The sequence below is a fragment of the Alosa pseudoharengus genome, unplaced genomic scaffold (assembly GCF_046254945.1).
Source record: "Alosa pseudoharengus isolate Yale_2024_CS ecotype anadromous, Long Island Sound unplaced genomic scaffold, YU_APseudo_1.1 YU_APseudo_1.1_scf_8, whole genome shotgun sequence".
Taxonomy (NCBI): domain Eukaryota; kingdom Metazoa; phylum Chordata; class Actinopteri; order Clupeiformes; family Clupeidae; genus Alosa; species Alosa pseudoharengus.
The window spans coordinates 23,060,688-23,083,194 of NW_027468870.1; the positions used below are offsets into that span (position 1 = coordinate 23,060,688).

At 39.2% G+C, this 22,507-nt stretch overlaps 2 protein-coding genes across 2 annotated transcripts; one reads left to right on the plus strand and one right to left on the minus strand.

Moving 5' to 3' along the window:
• Positions 1–12,367, plus strand: slc22a21 (solute carrier family 22 member 21). Its single transcript, XM_076273606.1, has 10 exons — positions 1–399; positions 1,299–1,402; positions 2,674–2,828; positions 3,971–4,142; positions 4,686–4,812; positions 6,534–6,631; positions 6,799–7,013; positions 7,407–7,589; positions 11,787–11,922; positions 12,211–12,367. Exons 1-10 carry the CDS (start codon positions 1–3, stop codon positions 12,320–12,322), a joined length of 1,701 nt encoding a protein of 566 aa, XP_076129721.1. The 3' UTR covers positions 12,323–12,367.
• A 757-nt stretch (positions 12,368–13,124) lies between these two features.
• On the minus strand, positions 13,125–21,458 carry LOC143112651 (organic cation/carnitine transporter 2-like). Its single transcript, XM_076274928.1, has 9 exons — positions 21,069–21,458; positions 20,707–20,810; positions 20,318–20,472; positions 18,999–19,170; positions 16,212–16,332; positions 15,960–16,060; positions 15,223–15,437; positions 14,876–15,058; positions 13,125–13,264 (listed from the first exon to the last, which is right to left on the minus strand). The coding sequence occupies exons 1-9, from the start codon at positions 21,456–21,458 to the stop codon at positions 13,125–13,127; spliced, it is 1,581 nt and encodes a 526-aa protein (XP_076131043.1).
• Between the last annotated feature and the right edge of the window lie 1,049 nt (positions 21,459–22,507).

Here is a 22,507-nt window from a genome sequence, read left to right on the forward strand (position 1 = left end):
ATGCAAGGGTCTGATTACGATGATCGGACCGTTTTCCTCGGGGAATGGGGACCTTTTCAGCAGATAGTGTTCTTTCTGTTATGTTGCAGCATTATACCTAATGGGTTTACTGGTTTGTCTATCGTGTTTATGGGTGACACTCCATCTCACCACTGTCATATCCCTGCACACTACAACATCACAGTTCAGTGGAGAAACGTGAGTATTCCCTGGGAAGAGCACGGTGGGACAATCCGGCTCAGTAGATGCACCAGACACAGACTTGATTTGATTAAAAGTTACTCAGATCAAGGTTACGAGCCATGGACAGACGTGAACGTTTCAGAAATAGAACAAGAGCTTTGCACTGATGGATGGGAATACGACCGGCAGCAATATACGTCTACCATTGTAACAGAGGTATGTAGCCTGATAAAAGTTTCCGGGTGTATTAGTAGCCTATACCATACGTTTACTGGTCGCGAAAAAGCTACGTAGGCTAATCGAAAGACTAACCATTCGTTATTTTCCCCTACTAATTACACTTTGGTTTGCTCCCTTATAAATCACTACTTATGATTTGTTTTTGAGGTCACGTGGTGTTTTGTGTCTGTTTTTCCTCATTCCCTTTGCATTGATTTTAGTCATAGACACATTGTGGGCCTGTAGACTAAGATAGCCAATGTAGCAAGTTTGTCTCTTCTTTTACAAGGTTCATATTTACGGGTAAGAATGAATAGCAGAAGCTTAAATAAGCTTCTCAGATAAGATCCAGCCTATAAAGTTATGGTTGATTCAGATTGTAATCATGTAGGGCCATTACAGTCCAAAGTGCTGTTGGTTATTTACAACTAAGACCAAGTAACATGTGTAGCAGGTGTATGTCCCCTTGATCTGTCAGCTCCATATCTCTCTTTATGGGACAAACTGGAACAAATGATGACCGTAGATGTAGTGGCAGTTCTTAAATAAGGAGCATTATTTATTGGGAAAGAGCAACGGTAAATCATTGACATAGTTTTGTCCTAACCAACACAGGCAGCAATCCTGATTGAAATATTTTGAATAGACAGTGAAGGACATTGACATAGTTTTGTCCTAACCAACATGGGCAGCAATCCTGATTGAAATATTTTGAATAGACAGTGAAGGATGGTGAATAATTTGTAGAGCCATTGCAGCATTGCACAATGTAGGTTATAGTAAAAGTTGAAATATTGTTATGTGGTAAATTCAATATTTGCACAGGTGAGCAGGTTTCAAACAATGTGCAAATAAAATAACACCACGTCTAACTCTGTGTTGTGCTCATCATACAGTGGGATCTGGTGTGTGCTGATGACTGGAAAACTCCAATGACCTCCTCAATCTTCTTCTGTGGGGTCCTTACTGGATCCTTCGTCTCTGGACAGATGTCTGACAGGTGATTAGAGAGAGAGAGAGAGAGAGAGAGAGAGAGATACATTTATCAAATATAATAGCAGTTACAATACAATATGCTCAGCAATTAAAATAACACACCAACAGCACACAAGAAAAAGAACAACACTGTAAAAAGTTTAACGTAAAATTTACAGCAACTTCCTGGCAGCAAATAACCAGCAAGTTGCTGTATTTCACTCTACAGTACACCTACTGTATATGAAATCACAGTACCTATGCCTGATACTGTAAATGCAAACTACAGTAGTACTACCAGTGCTGTAATGTATACAGTATTGAATTGTCTACCGTATTTTTAATCACAGTACTTATGGATCATACTGTAACTAAGTACAGTAGTAATACCAGTGCTGTAATATTATATACAGTAATTTTGGGAAATTCATATCCTGCTTTATCTACAGCCAGGATAAATTTGACTAGGCCTAGGTATGGTTTAGGCTACACAAACTTGCATAAATAACCATTGACAACTTGTTATCAGTTTGAAAAGCAAGTACATTTATTCACTTTTTTCCGTTTAGAAATTCTCGTGTGCTGCATCCTAACGTTAAAATTTTCAAAAAGCTGACAAGGGAGGAGTCAGATTTATTACTGTGTTATGATTCGCAGCAAATTGTTATTACTGTAGTTTGACCATTTTTGACCATAATTCATAGCGAAACCACAGCAACATCCTGTATTCACAAATACAGTACACATTTTTCTCAAAAACAGCAGTGATGCTGTGAAAATCACAGAATCTTGTTACAGTGAAGATACAAAATGGATCAACCTATAAGGCACCGCAGACCTACCATATCCAAACATTTATTCAGTGTGGTATTCGGTATGTTTACCTACACCATAAGCCCCACTGAATGTTGCTTACATAACAGCTGACCTCTGTATCCACAACCATTCAATAAACAGTCAAAGCTTTCACTACAGATTGGAGAAGTGACATGTGTGACACCTTACACAGATGGGTAATACATTGTTTATGCTTTTTGTAAGACTGTCCTTAACATTTATCTTATTGAAGTGCTGAACTTTATAATAAAGATACTCTCAAATTAATTCCACTTGAAATTCATGTTTGCTTTTACATTAGAAAGTTATATGGCAAGTATACTGTATGTGAAGATGAATGAAGTTATGTCCTTTTCGAAGCAGTACAATGACTTGTAGAGCTGAGGAGGGGACAAGCTGAAAACAGACTCTTGTTGATACCAACTCTGTGCCCTTATTTTGTCTTTGTTTGTCCTCCAGGTTTGGAAGAAAGATGGTGCTCTTCTCGACTATGGCAATTCAGACAATTTTTACCCTCATTCAGGTCTTCTCCCCATCATGGCTCTGGTTTTGTGCCTTTTATTTCGTAGTGGGCATGGGACAAATATCCAACTATGTAGCTGCATTTATTTTAGGTATTTATTATGTTTGTCTTGGATTATTATTTTACTCATTCATCCATTAAAGGAGAATTCCGGTGTGATATTGACCTAAAGTGTGTTGAAACATGATACCGAGTGTGAACGTATGTCTCATAGCCCATCTCGGCTTGTCCCCTGCACTCCAAAATCTGGTGCTAGTTAGCCGATGCTACCAACAGCTTGTTCAATGGTGGTGCTTCGGCATCGGGCTAGCCGTGCAAATAAATCACTGTTTTACACCATTTACGAGGCTCAATGTATCTCCACACTTCATTGGTATACTACCGAAGGCCCTGACATTTAAAACGAGACATTGAGAACTTTGAAAAAGCACTGGTAGTTTACTTACAAGACGATTTATACAGACAGTATCTTCACGAAGTTTAGCGTTTGCAGCCATCTTGAATTTAGTCACGATAAGTCGAGCGACGAGTAAGAATGAACAGGTATGATAAGGGATCAGATTCCAAAAATAATTCAGTGGAAATGAATGGATTCCAGTTGCTGCTACTGGAAGAAACTGGAATCCATGCATTTCCACTGAATTATTGATCCCTTATCATACCTGTTCATTCTTAATCGTCGCTCTTAAACTACCAGTGCTTTTTCAAAGTTCTCAATGTCTCGTTTTAAATGTCAGGGCCTTCGGTAGTATACCAATGAAGTGTGGAGATACATTGAGCCTCGTAAATGGTGTAAAACAGTGATTTATTTGCACGGCTAGCCCGATGCCGAAGCACCACCATTGAACAAGCTGTTGGTAGCATCGGCTAACTAGCACCAGATTTTGGAGTGCAGGGGACAAGCCGAGATGGGCTATGAGACATACGTTCACACTCGGTATCATGTTTCAACACACTTTAGGTCAATATCACACCGGAATTCTCCTTTAAAGCTGTTCGTCCCTCACTATAGTATAAGTATAAGGTGGCCAGAGTCTGAGAACACCAAAGTCATGGAGAAGCAAAAATGGTCATGCCCAACTTTGTAATCGCCAGTAGATTTAATAGCTTTGTACCATGTGCGATTATTTGAGTGTGTGTGTATGTGAGAAGATGTGTGTTATGACATATACATGTGGATATTTTTACACAGCTTCACTTGATGGTGCATCTGAATCCCTTGTCTGCCAACAGGAATGGAGATTTTGAGCCCATCGATCCGAGTCCTGTTTGGGACTCTGGGGGTGTGCCTGTTCTTTGCTCTGGGCTACATGCTGCTGCCTCTGGCGGCCTATCTTATCAGAGACTGGCGCATGCTGCAGCTTGCCCTCACACTACCAGGCTTCCTCTATGTTCCTCTATGGTGGTGGGTGTTTATATATATATATATATATATATAACATCATATACTGACAGTATATATATATCTATGGTGGTACACAAGGAAGGGGAGGTGCTGGCAAAACTGAAAAAAAAAACAGGACATTTATAAAAACAGAAAAAAATAAACAGGAAATTTGAATGATGCACACATCATAAGCATACACTATACCTCTGTCATGTGACACGCCTTAAGCGCTTGTGTGTACAACAGCAACATGCACATCTATGACGACTGCTTGTACAAAAAACTTCAAATTCATGTTTGGAAGATGGCATTCAAGGCATACACAACACTTTCAAAAATCAAAGTGCCAGCTGGTGCTGGTGGAAGTGCTTTCAGTTGGTGAAAATGATGTGGAGGACCACAGCAATATATGCAGTAACCGGTATTGACAGGATCAGAACGTTTGAGGTCCCAATATATGAAAATAATGGAATGGAAAGTTCTCATTATATGCATGACCTTGATGGAAACAAGGCTCTCCTCATCCGGTTTGCAGTGACTCTGTTGATGGTGTTTTTGAAGGTTCATTCCAGAGTCTCCTCGGTGGCTTCTATCTCAGGGCAGAGTGCAGGAGGCCGAGGCCATAGTGAGGGACGCCGCCAGAAGGAATGGAGTGGCCGCCCCAGAGGTCATCTTTGAGCGAACTCAGGTCAGAAATGTTCACACGTGAGTGTGTATGTGTGTGTGTGTTGGGCCGTGCTGTTGTCAGTGGCACTCTGCATATTTGCCATATCTTGTAGGGACATGTAGAATGTCAACTTCGCTTTAGGTGTTATAGACACTTTCAACTACATAAACAGTCATGTCCGATACCAAGGCATTTCCTGTGGCACTGAGCTAACGGTAACTCGGGGATAAACAAAAATAAAAAAAAGAAGTTTCACTGTTCACATTTCGTGGAGCTCTACGCTATAGTCCGAAATAATGTCACTATATAGTATCTGTATTTGTTTTGAGCATTTAAACCGAAAGCCGGCTAGGGACAGATTGAAAAGGTCTATAAATTCAGACACCAACAGCTCACAACTTGATTGTTATTGAAGTTAGGCCATAAAAGGGTTGTGCTGCCAAGGGTCAATTCTTTCTTCCTGAAGAGTTCATTGCCCTGCACAAAGCATCTTACTATTTGATAAATGACCCATCAACCCATGATCTTAATTACCACAGTAAGTTAAAAGTTGCAGGCATATTGTCCATTTACTATTCACACCAATTTGTCTAAAATGTTAGTACTGACATCAGGATGGTGCTGAAAAACATTTGGATATAATTGGACTCTCTATGAATACTGTAGAACCTCCTTAATACCAAAGAATGCAGATTATTTTATGTCAGCTGAAAAAATGTGTGTGTGTATGTGTGTGTGTGTGTTTGGGGGGAAGGCACGAACAAGGTTTCTTCTGGTTCACCACACAATCATGAGGTGAATTTGACACCAATCAAAGCTAGTTTAGGTAGTTGATAGAACCACACTTATTATCACTCAAGCGTGCAACATTGGCGAGGAATTTACAAAATAGTGGCCTCTTTGTGAACGCATTCGTCTGGCTGCAGAGACCTTTGTAATTTTCCACAAAGAGACCGGAATGAGGCTCACAGCAGAGAGTTCCGAAGCCCTACCGTGATGGGGAATGTCAGTCACTAATAGGTCCACAGCTCAGGGTTCACATGAAGAGCTCTTTTCCAAAATTCTGTATTTACTATTTTAATGCATTTTCATAAATCTTTTTTTTTTTTTTTTTTGTTTTCCAAGTAATTTCAGTGGAACTGTAATTGTGTTATTGCTATTTGATTTATCTTTACTCAATCAAAACAACACACTTTTATTGATATTACCTGAAATAAACAATTAAATAACATGAATTATTAATGTTTTCATAAATGCCGTTTTGTAAAAGAGCTGTTCACTTTTAAGAGTCTGCAGAATACTCTTCAACACTTTTGTATCTGATTGTACCATTGGCATTGTGTATTTCATTGTTATGGTAGAGTTTTTGTAGTTTGTCATAATTTACTTTCTGAAATAGACACTGGTGAAGTCCTTAATGATGAAATATCTGTAAGTAATTTCCCTGTGTGTGTGTGCATGTTTTTCATATATTATTGAACAATATTTGAGATCTGTATCTAGACTGTTGCGGTTAATAAAAGGCAATAGAAGAAAAAGGAGATAAATCTGTTAATACTTTGGACCCCGAAAAAATATAAGAACTCTCCTTGACATGGGGAGGTGCAAGTGAGTCTGTTATTATAGCTGTGTGTAGTAAATTGTTGACATTTCTTTTGTTTTGTTTTCGAGTGACATTAATGTCTTGTACCACACTGGCCACGCACATTTCAAACATACTTGTTATGACACGTGCACTGTAGCCAGGCAACCAAGCTGAAAAAATGCAGTCCCACAACATCTGTGATCTGGTGAGGACCGACAACATCCGCTGCATAACTATCGTGCTGTGCCTGGTCTGGTGAGTGCCCGGTCTCTAGCCATGTGGGATAGGAACAGAAAACAATAAGTGAAGCTGTGGTGAAGATCAAAGAAAGCTTCTCCTTCTTAGATCAGTCTTTGCCTCTCTCTCTCCCTCCCTCTCCTTCTCCCTCTTTCTCTCTCCTTCTCTCTCGCTCTCTTTCCTAGGACTACTCTCTCTATCGGATACTTTGCCTTGTCGCTGAACACGGCCAACCTGCATGGGGACTCCTATTTGAACTGCTTCCTGTCTGCGGCCATTGAGCTGCCAGCGTACACCATCGCCTGGCTGATGTACCGGTACTGGCCTCGGCGCATGTGTCTCTTCTCCACTCTCTTCCAGGGAGGCGTTGTGCTGCTTCTCATTCATCTCATACCACATAGTAAGATACAGTATGGTACTGTATTGTTGCAGATACTGTTGACATGTATATTTGCATAACACCAAAAACATGTTTTTTTATTCATTATTACTAGCTAAGATAAGAGTATGCTTTCTGGAGTTGTAAGCACTGATAAATATTGATAAATACTGATGAATATTCACAGTATACCTTAAAGGAAAATTCCGGTATTTATCACTTTGAGTCCCTTTTCTGGTTTGTTTTGGATGAACTAGAGTGGTGGACACCGAAATGTTGACGCCTTTAAGCTAGTTGACATTAACCAATGATTAATGTACCTACTATATCATCAAAAATACCAGGACTTTCTCCATACTCACGGCCTCTATACCACACATATTACCATGTTACCCATTTTGTATCCCTCTACAGATATGATCGGTATTGCCATCACACTAGAGATGCTGGGGAAGTTTGGTGTGACGGCTGCCTTTGCTATCGTGTATGCTGTGACAGCAGAGCTCTATCCCACGGTGTTGAGAAACACAGCACTGGGCGCCTGCTCCATGGCATCCCGGGTGGGGAGCATCTCTGCTCCATACTTCATCTATCTGGGTACGAGAACCACATCACATTGCCCCCCAAAATCCATGACTAAAGAGCCAATCACACCAGGAACGATAACTATAACCATAACTATACCATAACGATAAAAGCGTCCACAAGAAAAGCATCCGTTTCTTGTGCATTTATTCAGTCAAACATTCAGACACTGGGTTTGGATAAATATTAGTTTAGTTAAATTATTATTATAATAAGTATAATATTAAAAATAATTATTATATCATTAATTATTGTAGGATCAATATTAGATCAATACTAATAATTACTGAATTAAACATATATATATATATACAGCGGGGAAAATAAATATTGAACACGTCAACATTTGTTTCAGTAAGTATACTTCCAGTGAGGCTATTTGCATGAAATTTTCACCAGACATTAGTATTAACTTAGGTAATCCACACATATAAAAAAATCCAAACATTAATGTTCATAAGTAGAGTTATGAGTATAAAAGTGGAATGCCACAGGAAAAAAGTATTGAACACGCCTACTGAAATTTCTTATAAATACTTTGTGGAAAACCCTTTATTTGTAATGAGAGCTTCAAGGCATTTCCTCTATGATGAAACTAATCAGTCGCAGTATTCAGGTGTGATTTTGGCCCATTCTTTTAAACAGATAGTCTTTTAATATTGAAGATTCCAGGGGTCCCTCTTGTAAATCCTGATCTTTAGGTAACTTCCAAAACTGTTCAATTGGATTTAAGTCAGGGCCTGATTTTCCTTTCTCTGAAACCAATTGAGAGTTTCCTTTGCTGAATGCTTTGGATCATTGTCCTGCTGGAAGGTCTAGCCATGTCTCATCCTCATTGTTCTGGTGGATGGCAAGATTCTCCCAGAAAAAATGGCTCCATTCATCATTTCTTCAACTGTATGAAGTCTGCCAGTACCATGAGATGGAAAACAGCCCCACACCGTGATGCCTCCACCTCCAAACCTCACTGTTGGTATGGTATTTTTAGGGTGATGCACAGTGCCATTTCTCCTCCAAATATGGTGTGTAGTATGACATCCAAAGAGTTAAATTTTGCTCTCACCTGACCAGAATACATTCTCTTAGTATTTCATAGGCTTGTCCAAATGTTGTGTAGCAAACTTCCAATGAGCTTCGACATGTTTTTCTTCAGTAATAGAGTCATGTGGGGTGAGCGTGCATAGAGGCCATGGCGGTGGAGTGCATTACCTATGATTTTCTCTGTAATAATTGAACCTGCTGCCTCCAAGTCTTTCTGGAGTGGTCCTTGGCTCTTAGGCTACACTTCTGACTATCCTTCTGACTTCTTGGTCAGAAATCTTGTGAGGAGATCCTGTGCATGGCCGATTGATGATGCAGTGATGTTCCTTCCACTTGCAGATAATGGCTCCAATACAGCTTACTGGATGATTCTGAAGTTTTGAAATGCATCTGTAACCAGTTTAGTCAGGACCAGATTTCAGGATTCTGTAACCCTGTAGGCATTTTTGAGGAAAAGTTGTTATACAGCATTTTTAGATAGTTCAAATTGTCCTTAATACAAATCCACCATATAAAATTTGTTTTAGGTCCCCAGTTTGTCAGAATTTTCATTCAAAAATAGATGCCTTGCACTCAGGTGAGAAAAATACTGGTAGATAGGGTAACATTTTTAACTTTTATGTATCACCACAAAACTTTCCCAGTTTGTCACTTACATTAAGAAAAGTATTTTTTGTATTACAAGTTTTCTGAAATGTAATGTTTAAATATGCAAATGAGGCTTAATCTACTGAAATATGCGCTAATATGCATACATTTCCAAATTTGACACGTACACATTGGATGAAGCCATTTGAGGGTAAAAGTTGTTATACATGATATTTTGAAGGTTCAATGTCTCCTGAATATAAATCCACTATATAACATATTCATTAGGGTACCAGTTCTTAATATTTTGTACTGAAACAATATGCATCTCAGACACTTTCAAAACACCACCGTATGAATGGGGAAAAAAAAAAAAAAACATAGATATCACCGTAAAACTCAGTTTTCTGAAATGTTATTTTTACTTATTATTGATTCATACAAGTATCACATGACATTCTGCATTTGCAAGCAGCAGTACATGGGTTAGGCTTACAACTGCATCTAGCTGTCTTGCATCCTTTGGTGCAACCACAGGAGATAAACTCCTCACAAGCATCCGGAACCGGAGGTAGTGACATGAGTTGAGGAACAAGTGAACTTTCCTTCATTTTCCATCCCATGGTCTCAGGGGGTTGCCAGACCAAAGCCTGGAAGTGAGAATGCTGAATGTGGAAGTAGAGAGAATCTCTGGTTGGTGGCAGTCTTTCTATTGTCATGCCCTTCACAAACATGCTTACTTGAACGTCGTTGATGTTGTCAACATTCATTGCTCCATACAGTTTGCAGAAAAAACGTTCTACATTCTGAATGGTGAGTTCACTAAGATCAGGACCTTCACCAAGACCCTTTAACAGATGATGATGCTGTACAAATACATCCCAACATGACTTTTTTGTGCGTCCAGCAAAGTACGAAGTCACTTCCAGTCAAGCGCATGGAAACCTGGAAGCAGATCGAGGACCTGTGGTTCCATCTGCAAATGTTCCACTATGGCATGAACTGGAATGTACTTTCTGTCCTTTGCTGTACCTGCCTTCATCCAGATCATGTGGAAATGGGCAATCAGCAGTACCAAGATGTCAGTGTCTCTCGCTGAGACAACAATATTTGATGCGTTGCTTCTAATGCAGTGAAGAACAATTCTTGTGTCTGCTTCTTCATGCTTGGCTTCCAAGCAGTCAGTGTCAAAGGTTGAATTAGAGGCTTCAACTCTCTCTTCATCACTGAAGCCACCTGCAGCAACTATGATCTTATTTGCTGGAGCTCCAACAATCAGCTGTTGGGATAAAACGTGTGCAAGATCAGCCTTGTTGTCTGCATGAGTAATAAAGTTCTCCCACTTTGCAGGAAGAGGCAAATCTCTGCTCTCAATTGGTCTTCTAATTGCCACCAAGCCTCTTCCACGGCGCTTTCGTGTTCCACTTTTGATAGAATGTGTGTGGTAGCGATCAAACAAAACATCAATTCGCTGGAATTGTGCTCCACTTCTGAGAACAGATTCCACAAAAACATCAGCAAGGTCCCCAAAACTCTTTGCTGCTTGTGGCTTTCCAATGGCAATGACCAGAGCTTGACCATCAATGATGAGCATTGGTTCATCCCGAAGGTCTCTGTTATCAAGGTGGTTGGGACATGGAATGCCAGCAGCTAGAATCTTAGTAAACACTGCCTTTGAGTTAAATACTTGTTCTTTTTAAGTTTGTCCCTGAACGAGACTCTCCCCCCTCCCCCAGATGGCAACAGCCTCTCAACAACAAATGTATCTAATTGACTTTGACCTTTCTGTGGTGTTGTCAACAGCTCGCTTTCAATATCCTGTGTGGCCAAGTCTTTGTTTGCAATGTGTTGCAGGGTCTGGGACAGGTTGGCAAAGAAAAGGCCAAACCTCTGCAAGACTGCAAGCAAAGCATCTTCATCTGCATTGTCCCGTTTCATTCTGACTTTTGTCGTTTCACTATGGATGTAGTTATCATCTGGTCCCTGGCCAAAAGCAACTTTAGCGTCATGGGCAAGACCGGAGGTTGAAAGACAGAGCCCACCTACTTAGTGCTGAGGATGTCTTTGTGTTTCCAACAATGCCTCCGCCTTTCTTTCCAATACACCATAGCCACTCCTGACTATGATCAGGGTCCACTTGGTTGAAGCGGTGACTACAAAGTTTCCGGCATCACGCATGTTTCTTGTGTGACAACTTGGTAACGAAAAATCTTTTTATAGCTCATCAATATGTACTAACCCAGCTTACATTAATTTGCACAGATAGGAGGGATAATTACTCTCTAACTATGTATAGATTCCAGCTCATTCCTTGCCTTTGTGTACTGTTTTTTCTTAGTGTGTTCAATACTTTTTCCCTGTGCCATTCCACTTTTTTACTCATAACTCTACTTAGGGACATTAATGTTTGGATTTTTTAATATGTGTGGATTACCTACGTTAATACTAATGTCTGTAGAACATTTCATGCAAATAGCCTCTCTGGAAGTATACTTACTAAAAAACATGTTGACATGTTCAATACTTATTTTATATAATGTTGTTTTGGTCTAACCTCTTTTTGGTGTTTTTCTTACGCAGGGAACTTTTACCGGTCTCTGCCGTACATATTAATGGGTACTCTGAGTGTCCTCTCCGGGTTGCTCAGCCTCCTGCTGCCCGAGAGCCTGGGAATGCCGCTCCCGGAGAGCATCAATCACATGCAAACAATCCCATGGTGAGACCCCAAAGGCCAGGCTTAGCAAAACCTTGTGCAGTAAAATGAAAATATTGTGAATGTGGAAACAAGTTGGTTGTGCAGATTAGGTGGTATAGCGGATGGATAGTGGAGTAGGGGGGGTTATCCAATATTGCATTGTATCTGGGGTTGATCATAAACATCATGAACATTTGAACTGCATGATTTTCTGGTTTCAGAAACTTTCTGTAAAAGTTCACTCAGGCTGTATGGCAAACTTTTTGTGATCTTCACAACGTTGATCTAATTGTGCATGCATTTTTTCAGCTGCAAGAGAAGCGAAAGATCTAAAACGTACAATCTCACCAGTGTTAAAGGAGACGAGGACCATTCAGATGAAACAATGGTGGACTCCACAATTAGTGGACTGAAACAGTGAAGTTACTATAGTCAAGATGTTATACAACTAGTCTATTCACATGTCTACATTCTCTCACAGATACCCTTGATACATGCTGCATCTTTTAGAATTTAAAAAATGTATAAAGAATGCCAAAGATACAAAACGAAAATAAGTGAGAACTAATAGAACTGTAATAGTGTTTTAAAAATAAAAAATAGCCTGATATTCATTTGGTAACAAATCAAATGAGTGCAGGATAAACTGTGATTGCCATTTGACTGAGTTGAATGATTCGTTGTGTTTGAAAATAGTAAAATTTGTCTTTGTCTGCATTTGTGATCTTTTTCTAGATAATAAATATATGAACTGTCTTATAAGATGGCATACCAAATTTGTTTATAGTTTGACTTCCAATAAGACTTTATTTGTGAGCTTGACTTGCAACTTCTCATTTGGATCCTCTTCTTTGGAAAAACAGGAACATTTGATCCTGATAAATGGAAAAAGGCATACAATTATATCATTACTTTAACAAGTTAGCTTATATGCTAACTTCATTTTTTTCTTCATTGAAACTGTACTTGTGATGTAGACTCGTTTTAGGGGGATTATATGTAATGTTAAATCACTTTGCAATATCTGTATCTTGCTTACTTATGGTCTCAACCTGCAAGACATGCAGTATTACTGTAGCCTACATATAACATCATAACATCATAAGTATGAACACAGATAGACAGATAGATATTGATTGACAGACAGGCATAAAGAGAGATAAATAGATAGATGGGACTAAATTATCATAATGGCTTTCCTGGGGAATATGGCTGCGTTATTCTCACCGCTCCCTTTGATGCATCGCCTCTAAGGTCTCTGGCAGAGGCCTTCTGAAGCTCTCGGGCAGCAGGAAAGTGGCCGCTCCTGACACAACACACAGGCTCCCCAAAACCATGTGAGGGAGGACCGCATGATATGCACCTGTAGAGAGACAAGACCATCGCATGGGGAGAAGTGTTATGGAACCAAAGAGCATACGTTTTGTTGGCTCTTGGCCCCCTTAATGAAGCAGCCAAATTAAAGGAACCGTATGTAAGATTGTGGCCAAAACTGGTACTGCAATCACTTTCAAATTACTGTAGAGCGGTATATCCCCTCCCCCCTGACTGGCAGAGCTGGCAACCGGATCTGGATGCCGAAACACTACTGACCTCGTGATTAGTAAATAGGTGGAGGGTGGCGCATCCGGCCAAAACACAACATGACAACATCAACATCAGTTGAGGGCTGCAACTTCACATTTTAAATGACAATATCCTGGCCGGACTACTGTTGTCAGTGATATAAGTATTTGAAATGAACATGATTTCTTAATGTCTAGTGACATATCAGGGCCATTTTATGAGCCAATTTGGGAGGCAATTCACTTTTATTTAGACTATTGTCATGTAAAACATGTTTTTAAAAATATATATTTTATATTATCATATTTATGCATTGTACGGGACTGTACGGGGACAGTTGCAACAGTTGTTGCAACTGTCCCCGTTCCTGTCAGCCATGATAAAACCTCATGTGCTAGCTAAACAAGGGGACCTTGACACATGCTAACCATAGTAGCTTAAAGGGACACCAGGCAAGCCTGATGCTTTTTCTCTACGAAACTCCCCCTCGCTCGGTCTGAAGCTCTTTTCCTTTTCTTTGCATCTGCCGTCAAGGGTTTTCGCTGCTTCTTCGCCGGCTCTGCCATTATACACACGTTTGCAACAATCGCTAGCGTTTCGTTAGCCTCCCTCTGTGCTGTGGATGCAGGATGGAAACTGAAACTGCTTCGGTCGTCGGGTACGATACACTGAACTTGCAAGCGGGATATTCTTCCTACAGGCAGTAGGGGCGGGCGAGAGAGTCTTCATTCGCCCTGTAATGAGTCATTTAACCATATACCGACTTACGAAGATGAGTAATTAACACGAAAACGTTGCCTGGTGTCCCTTTAAAGTTAACATATCACTCATTTAAATCATATACGTTTGAGCTGAATCACAAAAACAGTGACAGCAGTTTAACAGAAACAAAGCTCAAGAAAATAAATACTTTCATACCTAAAAAACAGTTTTTTTACAATAAATCCTGGAGCAGTTCAGGAATCTCCTTGCTTTTTCACTGCTAGGGGGGCATCCAACTGAGCATGCAGTGTGAGTGTCATCACTCTACCTTGTTTCTGATTGGAGAAAATTGACATGTTGCAACCATCCCCTGTTGCAACTGTCCCTGCAAAACCTTACAAACTCCAGTCAGAGCCTTGTTGGCACTTGTAGAAGCTTGCTAGCAAGCTAATTGGTCTATTTTGGCATTATAATCTGTGAAAGGTTTTCTTTAATTTTTGCGGTGTGTTCTAGCCTGGAACACAGAATTGCATAGTAGGCCTACATATCCTCAATGGCAGGTGGGAACAACACGTGCGGTTATCTCTCTGTCCTTCACATGACCATATATCATTAAAATGAATTAGAAGATGACATCAAAACGAGTTGCCTGATAAAAGCATACCTGAAAAACGGGGAAATTGTTGCATATGTGGCTTTAACTTACTTAAATAGAAGAGGTAGGGAGCGACGGTACTGCCCACACGAGACACCATGGCACAGGTCCCCACTGCAGTGTTCCTGATCACCGTTGGATACAACTCGCCGGTGTAGACAAAAATCAGGGCTGTTCCAGTGGCTATCCCAAACTTGCCTAGCATCTCCAGAGCCCTGGCGGCTGTTGGCAAATCTATGTAATCAAATCATGTGTGTCTTTCATTAGACTGCCAGCAAGTCCCAGAGTTTTCATGCTTATACTATGACATGTCTTCCTTGCACAATACAAAAGTATGGGACAGCAACATAGAACAACATATGTAACTATGCCTAGTGGTCTGGTTGCCTTTAATTTACCGGCTGGTGCTATCTGTATGGAATAGAGAGCAACCCCTGCTAGCATCATGCTAGTCACGCAGGAGAGCCTCCTGGGGAGGAAGTGCACAGACAGCCAGCTGATGAGGTAAGCAGGAACTTCGATGGCGGCGGAGATGAGGCAGTTGATATAGGGGTCTCCATGCAGACGGGATGTATTCAGAGACAGGCCAAAATAACCCATACTCAGAGTCATCCTGGTGGCATAAAGCTAATAATGATGATGATGGTCATATTATTATTATTATTATTATTAGTAGTAGTAGTAGTAGTAAATAATACAATAATAAACAAACCCCTGTTCTACTGCACTTTTTACCCCCCCCCCCTGTTTATCTCATATTAGATCCATATTATTTTCTGTGCTGGACATAACAATGATTTAGGAGTGTTATTACATATGTAAAGCACAGCTATTGCTGCCTGTTTTAGTGCCATGTAAATACAGCATAGTTCATTAGCTACAACCTCTGTGAATGAACATCTGGGCCCATTTAGTACAAATCAGTGCTCATAGGAGTTAAACATACACCGCAGCTGAATAATGAGTGATGAACATTACCCATTCCCCTGTGCAAAAAAACTCACAGTGCAGTTGCTTGCAAATCATAGAGGTTGACTTTTCTGACAATGCATTTTATTTTGTACAATAATGGTAAATCATTTACCAGTACTGTGGCAAATATTATTATTTTTTTCTACATTTTACACACACTTACCAGACTAAAAATAGAATAAGTGTTATATTTCTAATTTTGGCCACTTTAAGGAGATCCAGAAAACTATATTTCACTGAAGCTTTAGGAGATCCATCTTCTACCTAAAATAAACAAAACATATTGTCTTATGTTTATTTCAAACTGTTTTCAAACTTATTTTTGCCATTTTTATTTTACTTTAGATGCAATAATGAGGGTTTTCATTTTTAAGTCAGGTATAGATGTTTCTTTGTTAATTTTTCTATTAAGTACCTCCAGAAAGATGACTTCTGGAGCAATGACTTTATTCCTCCTGGCGGCGTCCCTCAGTATGGCCTCCGCCTCCTGCACTCTGCCCCGAGACAGAAGCCACTGAGGAGACTCTGGAATTAACCTACACAGAAAGATACTCACGTGGAACAACTATTTACAAACAGGCTTATATTTTTTAATATGAGCTATATAATGACCAAATATAAGGATTAAAGCAGAGGTGGAAACCTCTGGCTAGAAGTTAACCCGTTTAATCCCAAATGTTTCCTTGAATATATCAAAATCATGTGTCTTGAGTAACCCTATAAAGTAATCAATTACTATTTTTTCAAATTTTCCTGAAAAAGTGGGTGAAAAGGAGTGTTTTATGCTTGGTCACAATTGTGACCGTTGGGAAACAACATAGTCCGATTTTAGGGATTTTCACACATTTCACTGTGCAATCATCTAATTTTCAATAAATTCCAGTCAGAGATGATAAGGGGACATTGTCCCAGGTCTGTTCTTTACTTTTAATTTTGTATCACAATACAATACTCAACATTGCCTCTGTAATTCTCTATTATATTATAAGTGTGCCGATTTTTACATAGAAATGGCATTATATCACACTATTATGACTATAATGTAAACAACACCACCCTACAATACAACAGCAACCACAAATGTTACAAAAAGTGATGTTGTTTGTTTGTTTGTTTATTTATTATTGTATTATTTAATTTTATAATTCATTATTTAATTAATTAATTAATTAATTAAACAACAGATTGTCCTGCAAGTCTACTGTCATACTTCCAATGCCATTAATTGCCTTTCTATTGGACCAGCAATTGGTCTCCTTTGCTCAGTGGTATTGTTAAGGTCACTAAATGAAGTGAACCTATGTTACCGGGTCCCTATATATGCTCCAAAGGCCTTATATTCATAAGGCCCTATGTTCCCAGTGTCCTATGTATCCTGGGACCTATGCACATTTGGGTACCTATTATGTGCTTTATAAAGCTGGAGGACCCTGGAAACATACAATGCTTGACCTGGGGAACACAGGACACCTGTCCATGATCCCATCACATATAAACCTGAGGAGCATAGGAGCCTGCTCTGACTTCAGTTATTGGCCTAATCTAGTGTCAGAGGGATGTGATGTCCACTATATTGCTAAATTTGATTAATTTTACCACTGGAAATGCATACAACAGCATTACCATATGAGCCTGTCTGGCATGAAACACACACGTGGAGAGGTGTGTTTTGGTGAGTGCTGTTAAACATATTTTCATCACAGCATGCAACTAAGTAACTTGCCATCTTCATAAGGCCCTATATTCCCAGTGTCCTCTGTATCCTGGGACCTATGCTCATTCGGGTACCTATTATGTGCTTTATAAAGCTGGAGGACCCTGGAAACATACAATGCTTGACCTGGGGAACACAGGACCCATGTCCATAATCCTATTACATATAAACCTGAGGAGCATAGGAACCTGCTCTGACCTCAGTTATTGGCCTAATCTAGTGTCAGAGGGGTGTGATATCCACTATATTGCTAAATTTGATTAATTTTACCACTGAATTAAATAAGGTTCTAAATGCATAATAGGAAACATTCTGTAATTTGGACATACAATAGTGTCAGAGCAGATTCTTGAGACACTTTTTTTTTGATCACATGAAGCTTTGCTTCTGGTTCGTCTGACTGGTCCCTGTGGCAGAGGCCCTTTACTGTACATAAGTGGATGGGGTATTGTTGGGAAAAGGGGTGGGGAATACATTTTCTGGTAAGGTTGTTCATATCTACTGCAAGTCTGCATAAATTCAGCCAATATGCCTTCAACAGGCTGACTGGCAAGTTGATTATACCCCCCACCACCTTGTTGTAATATAATAGTCAATAAGTATAATGATTTACTGTTTTTTAAGGTGTGATTGTAAAATCTGTCAGTTAGATCTGATATGTGCAGGAAGTAACAAGGAAGGGAAAACGAAATCAGCTAATACAATACCTATAATAGTGGTATAATGGATTTTCTATGTAAAAATTGGCACTAGAGAATTTCAGAGGCCATGTAGAGAAATGCCATGTGATACAAATTTAAAAGTAAAGAACAGACCTGGGACAATGTCCCCATATCATCTCTGAATGGAATTTAGTGGAAATTAGATGATTGCACAATGAAACGTGTGAAAATCCCTAAAATCATGCTATGAGAACGCTGAACAAAGTTCACATATTTCAATTGCATCCCTCCATACTAGACACCTTAAAGATTATGTGTGCCAAAAATCTTTGTCCTATGTGTAGGCCTACATAAAGATACTTTTCTAAGCTTTAGTTTGGGAGCTTTTGGGTGGACATTTTCTGGTCAGGGTGCAACCAAAACATAAGCAGCTCTGGCCATGTGACAAATTACACTACACATTTGACACTGCACTTTCAGGTGTCTATTTTTGAGAGAAATGTATTGATAATTCATCCAGTAACAGTTTTAAAGGCACAAGAGCAAGATTTTTTTGTACGGTCACAATTGTGACCGTTGGGATTAAACGGGTTAATGTCCTGCTAAGTCACTAAACCAGCTGATTTATCTCATTAGCACACCCCATCAGTCAGATAGATCAGCTAATTAGTGGAATCCTCTGTGTTAAGTGCACAGGTAGAACCAATGCAACGTAGGATGTTCCCCTTCTGAAGCTTGACTTTCTGCCGCTGCGAAATTGTAGTGTTGTTGTTGTTGCGCATAACGTGACCTTTGGTTCTATGCCATTGCAGTCCCCAATACTTACCACCAGAGGGGGATATAGATCAGTCCAGGGACAGACAGGGCAACCAAGAGCATCCTCCAGTCACGTATGTAAAATGCAATCAGAGGCAGCATCATGTAGCCGATGGCAAAGAAGAAGCAGACACCGAGTGATGAGTAGAGGGCTCTCACAGAACCAGACAGAATCTCTGCACCTGTCAATATGAAAGAAAAGAAAAAATGACTTAAAACACATTTATGCATGTATTTATTGGCACCCTTGGTAAAGACGGGTATAAAAAAACATATTTTTATTAAAAACTCAGATAACACTTTAGTTTATGGAACCCATAATGTTAGCCATCAATACATAACTAATACTGTATGTGTATAGCCTGGCTAGCGCCACCACTTCTCAATGAGACGATTTTCTCGTATTTGAAAAAAATGCCCAGATCCGTTTATTGGGTGCCACGGATGTCTATCAAATGCGTCTGTGCATAGCTCATCATCGTCTTGCTTTCCCCCTTGTTCTGTGATTGGTCCCCTATCTCAGGCGAAAATTTGCTCCATGGTCTCCAGGCTGCCTTAGCAGCGTGAATCAAATCGCGCGCAAGGCAGCATGGGAACACCCAGGCTAGTATGTGTATGTATTAGTGCTAAATAACATCTCTATTAAGTGTAATTACACATTTATTAGGTTTTTATTCAACAATTTCTTATTCTTACTCAAAAGGAGATTTATTTTTTGTTAATCCTTAAGAAGCAAATTTTCCCTGTCAGAATATTTTTTTAATAATTTGCTTCCCTTTAAGGTTTCATTGCTTTCATTGTGAAACTAAGATAACACGGCAATATACATTTTTTATACCCCTTTTTACTCATCTTTACCAGGGAAGCCAATAATGTATGTACAGGTGCATCTCAAAAACATTGAATATCATGATTTCATGATATCATGATATTTGTCCCTGTATTTCCCTGTATTTTTCCCTGTAATTTATTTAAAAAAACTAAAACTTTCATATAATCTAGATTCAAGTCACATCAAGTGAAATATTTCAAGCCTTTTTTTGTTTTAATCTTCATTATTAATCTTGCTGATTATGGTTTACAGCTAATGGAAATAAAAAATCTATCAATATAATATAATATATCAAAAGATTAGAATAAAAACGTTATTATACAGAACTGTCAACCTGAGATCTAATCAGCTAAATAAGTTGAAACACCGGCAATGGTTTCCTGAGCCTTTAGTCTGTCTGTGGGCAGGTCAATGGATTTTTCCATGAATTTCAAATTTGTTGAGATGCACCTGTATATGTATGTATATGAGGTAGACATTATGAATATTTTGAATACCTAAGACAAATGCTGCCACGTAATTTGATATTTGCCCCATCCCTACAATGAAGAAAATAACAGAGAACATTTCCCAAGATGTGGAAAAAACCTGAATAAATGTGAACACTGTTTGGATCATCATGGTCATGAAAAGTACTGGTTTCCTGCCACACCTAAACATAAAAGAGAAAAAAGGAGATATACATGTTACATTGGCAAACTTGCAAATGCAATGACAAGGAACTGGGCATTAAGATTTATATTAGTGGACATATCCAACTATGAATTAGGAAGGCTGGACCAGATACAGTACTATGCTGTAGTGCTATCTATCTGTCATTCAACCAAGTAATCTGATCCAACATTCATCGATCTATCCTTAAACTTTCAGTAAACTTTCTTATTACCAGTCTGACAGTTGACCAGAAAAGAAGGACCCAAATAAGACACCAATGAAGTAGACCGAGGAGGTGAACGACTCCTTCCAGCGTTGACCACAAACAAGGTCAAACTGCAAGAATCAGATGAGACCTCAATTTCTGCCATGGCATTGCTAGTGTTTCTACTCTCAAATGCCTTAATTATTTGTACAATAGGATCAACTTGTACAAGATACATTTGAGAACACAATTCATGTCTGTCCCTGTTTATGCAGTTATGGTATTGAAATCATTTTTTTCTATCAAATAATACAAGACAGTTTCCATCACCATTATAGAAAGTGTTTTGCAGTTAATTTTCTTTCAATAGTTTAGTCAGTCGTCAAAACCTCTGTGACGATGGATGACTGGTAGATATCTGTGCTGTAGCTCCATCCATCCAAGCATTTCTCCTGTTCGATGTCTGTGACGTTGACATCCAGTCCAGGGACGAGACCTCCATCGGAGAAGTTCTTCACCACATCCAGCCTGTACCTGCTGCACATACTCTGTTGCGCCTGCCCGTCCACCGTCGCGGACGGGATAATGGCCGCTCGCCATGCCTCGGTCAGGTTCACTTCGGGGATGAGGCAGTGGTGGGATGGTGAAGCTGCCAAAAATATAACTGAAAAGGCACTGAATCCATTGGGGATTGTACTGAAACAGAGAACAAAGAATACAACCTGCTGAAACTGTCCCCACACCCCTAAGAAAGCAGTGGTTTGATCATAGTCCGCCATGACACTTTGTATCACTTTGTATCACAAAGTATCACTTTGTTGTATGAGTCAGTGGATGACTCAGTCTAGTTACACATTCTACCAATGTGTAATGATTCACCTAAGAGTGTAAATGTAAGTGTGACCATACCACTGTAAAACTAACAACCCAGGAGTTAGGAGCCTGTTTGACTGTTTAGGAAAATGTTCCTCCATTTAGCTTTTTTGTTAGGTCTACAGTAGACTATAAGGAAATATGCACTCATAATTACTCAAAACCCGCCACAGACAAAAGGAAACATGAGTCACTAAAATTATTTTAAGATAGATTCCATTACTTTTGCACTATAGTGTTTGTGTGATGCTGATACAATGTATATCCTTTTGATGACCAGGTGCTTGCATGTCTTCAATTAATGATTATTGCAAAATCTTGAAATTCTGCAGATTGTACTAATTTTCATGTCCCTAATAAATAAGGATTCTTTCTCATGGCACAAATACAAGACATGTGCTGCAGCTATAATTATGGCACATTAATCTGCACAAAACATCAGCTGAACACACAAACTCTTCCCACAAAGTTTTCTTAAACACTTCTTTTTTTGTTGTTGTTGCTATTTTTGTTGTTGTTGTTGTTGTTGCTATTTTTTTTTTTTTTCAATGTTATGGTACATAGGCTACACGTGCTTGCTCATGCTGAGAGAAATCTTGATCAGGACAACACTTCACCTAGTCATAGCCTAATTAGTTCTCACCAATTAATGCTTAGTTGTTGTTTGTAGGCCTATGTTGTGGTTATTGTTATTATTCTGTTAAATGTTAGCCTTTTTAGCCTATTAGTAATATTGTTTATATGACTTTACCTTAAACTTAATTTAAGCTAATTTATTAATGTTTACTTAAGTCATTTAAAGTTTGGACAAACGTGAATCCATCACGCAGCCATTTAAAACACGAGGTCATAGGCAACTGTACATTTTTTAATTAAATGGTAAGCTATCAATTTGTTTTCAAAGTCGACATTTTAATATATTTCTCCAGTTTAACAAAAATAGAATACATAAATT

What these genes read in the sequence shown, in the direction of transcription:
- LOC143112651 (XM_076274928.1), bottom strand. Translation starts at nt 21,458, where the DNA reads ATGGCGGACTATGATCAAACCACTGCTTTCTTAGGGGTGTGGGGACAG. An exon ending in AGTCATCCATCGTCACAGAG is followed by an intron (nt 20,811 to 21,068) that starts GTTTTGACGACT and finishes TGATTCTTGCAG; the next exon opens with TTTGACCTTGTTTGTGGTCA. An exon ending in CAGAAGTCATCTTTCTGGAG is followed by an intron (nt 16,061 to 16,211) that starts GTACTTAATAGA and finishes TGTTTATTTTAG; the next exon opens with GTAGAAGATGGATCTCCTAA.
- slc22a21 (XM_076273606.1), top strand. Translation starts at nt 1, where the DNA reads ATGCAAGGGTCTGATTACGATGATCGGACCGTTTTCCTCGGGGAATGG. An exon ending in TGTAGCTGCATTTATTTTAG is followed by an intron (nt 2,829 to 3,970) that starts GTATTTATTATG and finishes GTCTGCCAACAG; the next exon opens with GAATGGAGATTTTGAGCCCA. An exon ending in ATCGTGCTGTGCCTGGTCTG is followed by an intron (nt 6,632 to 6,798) that starts GTGAGTGCCCGG and finishes TCTCTTTCCTAG; the next exon opens with GACTACTCTCTCTATCGGAT.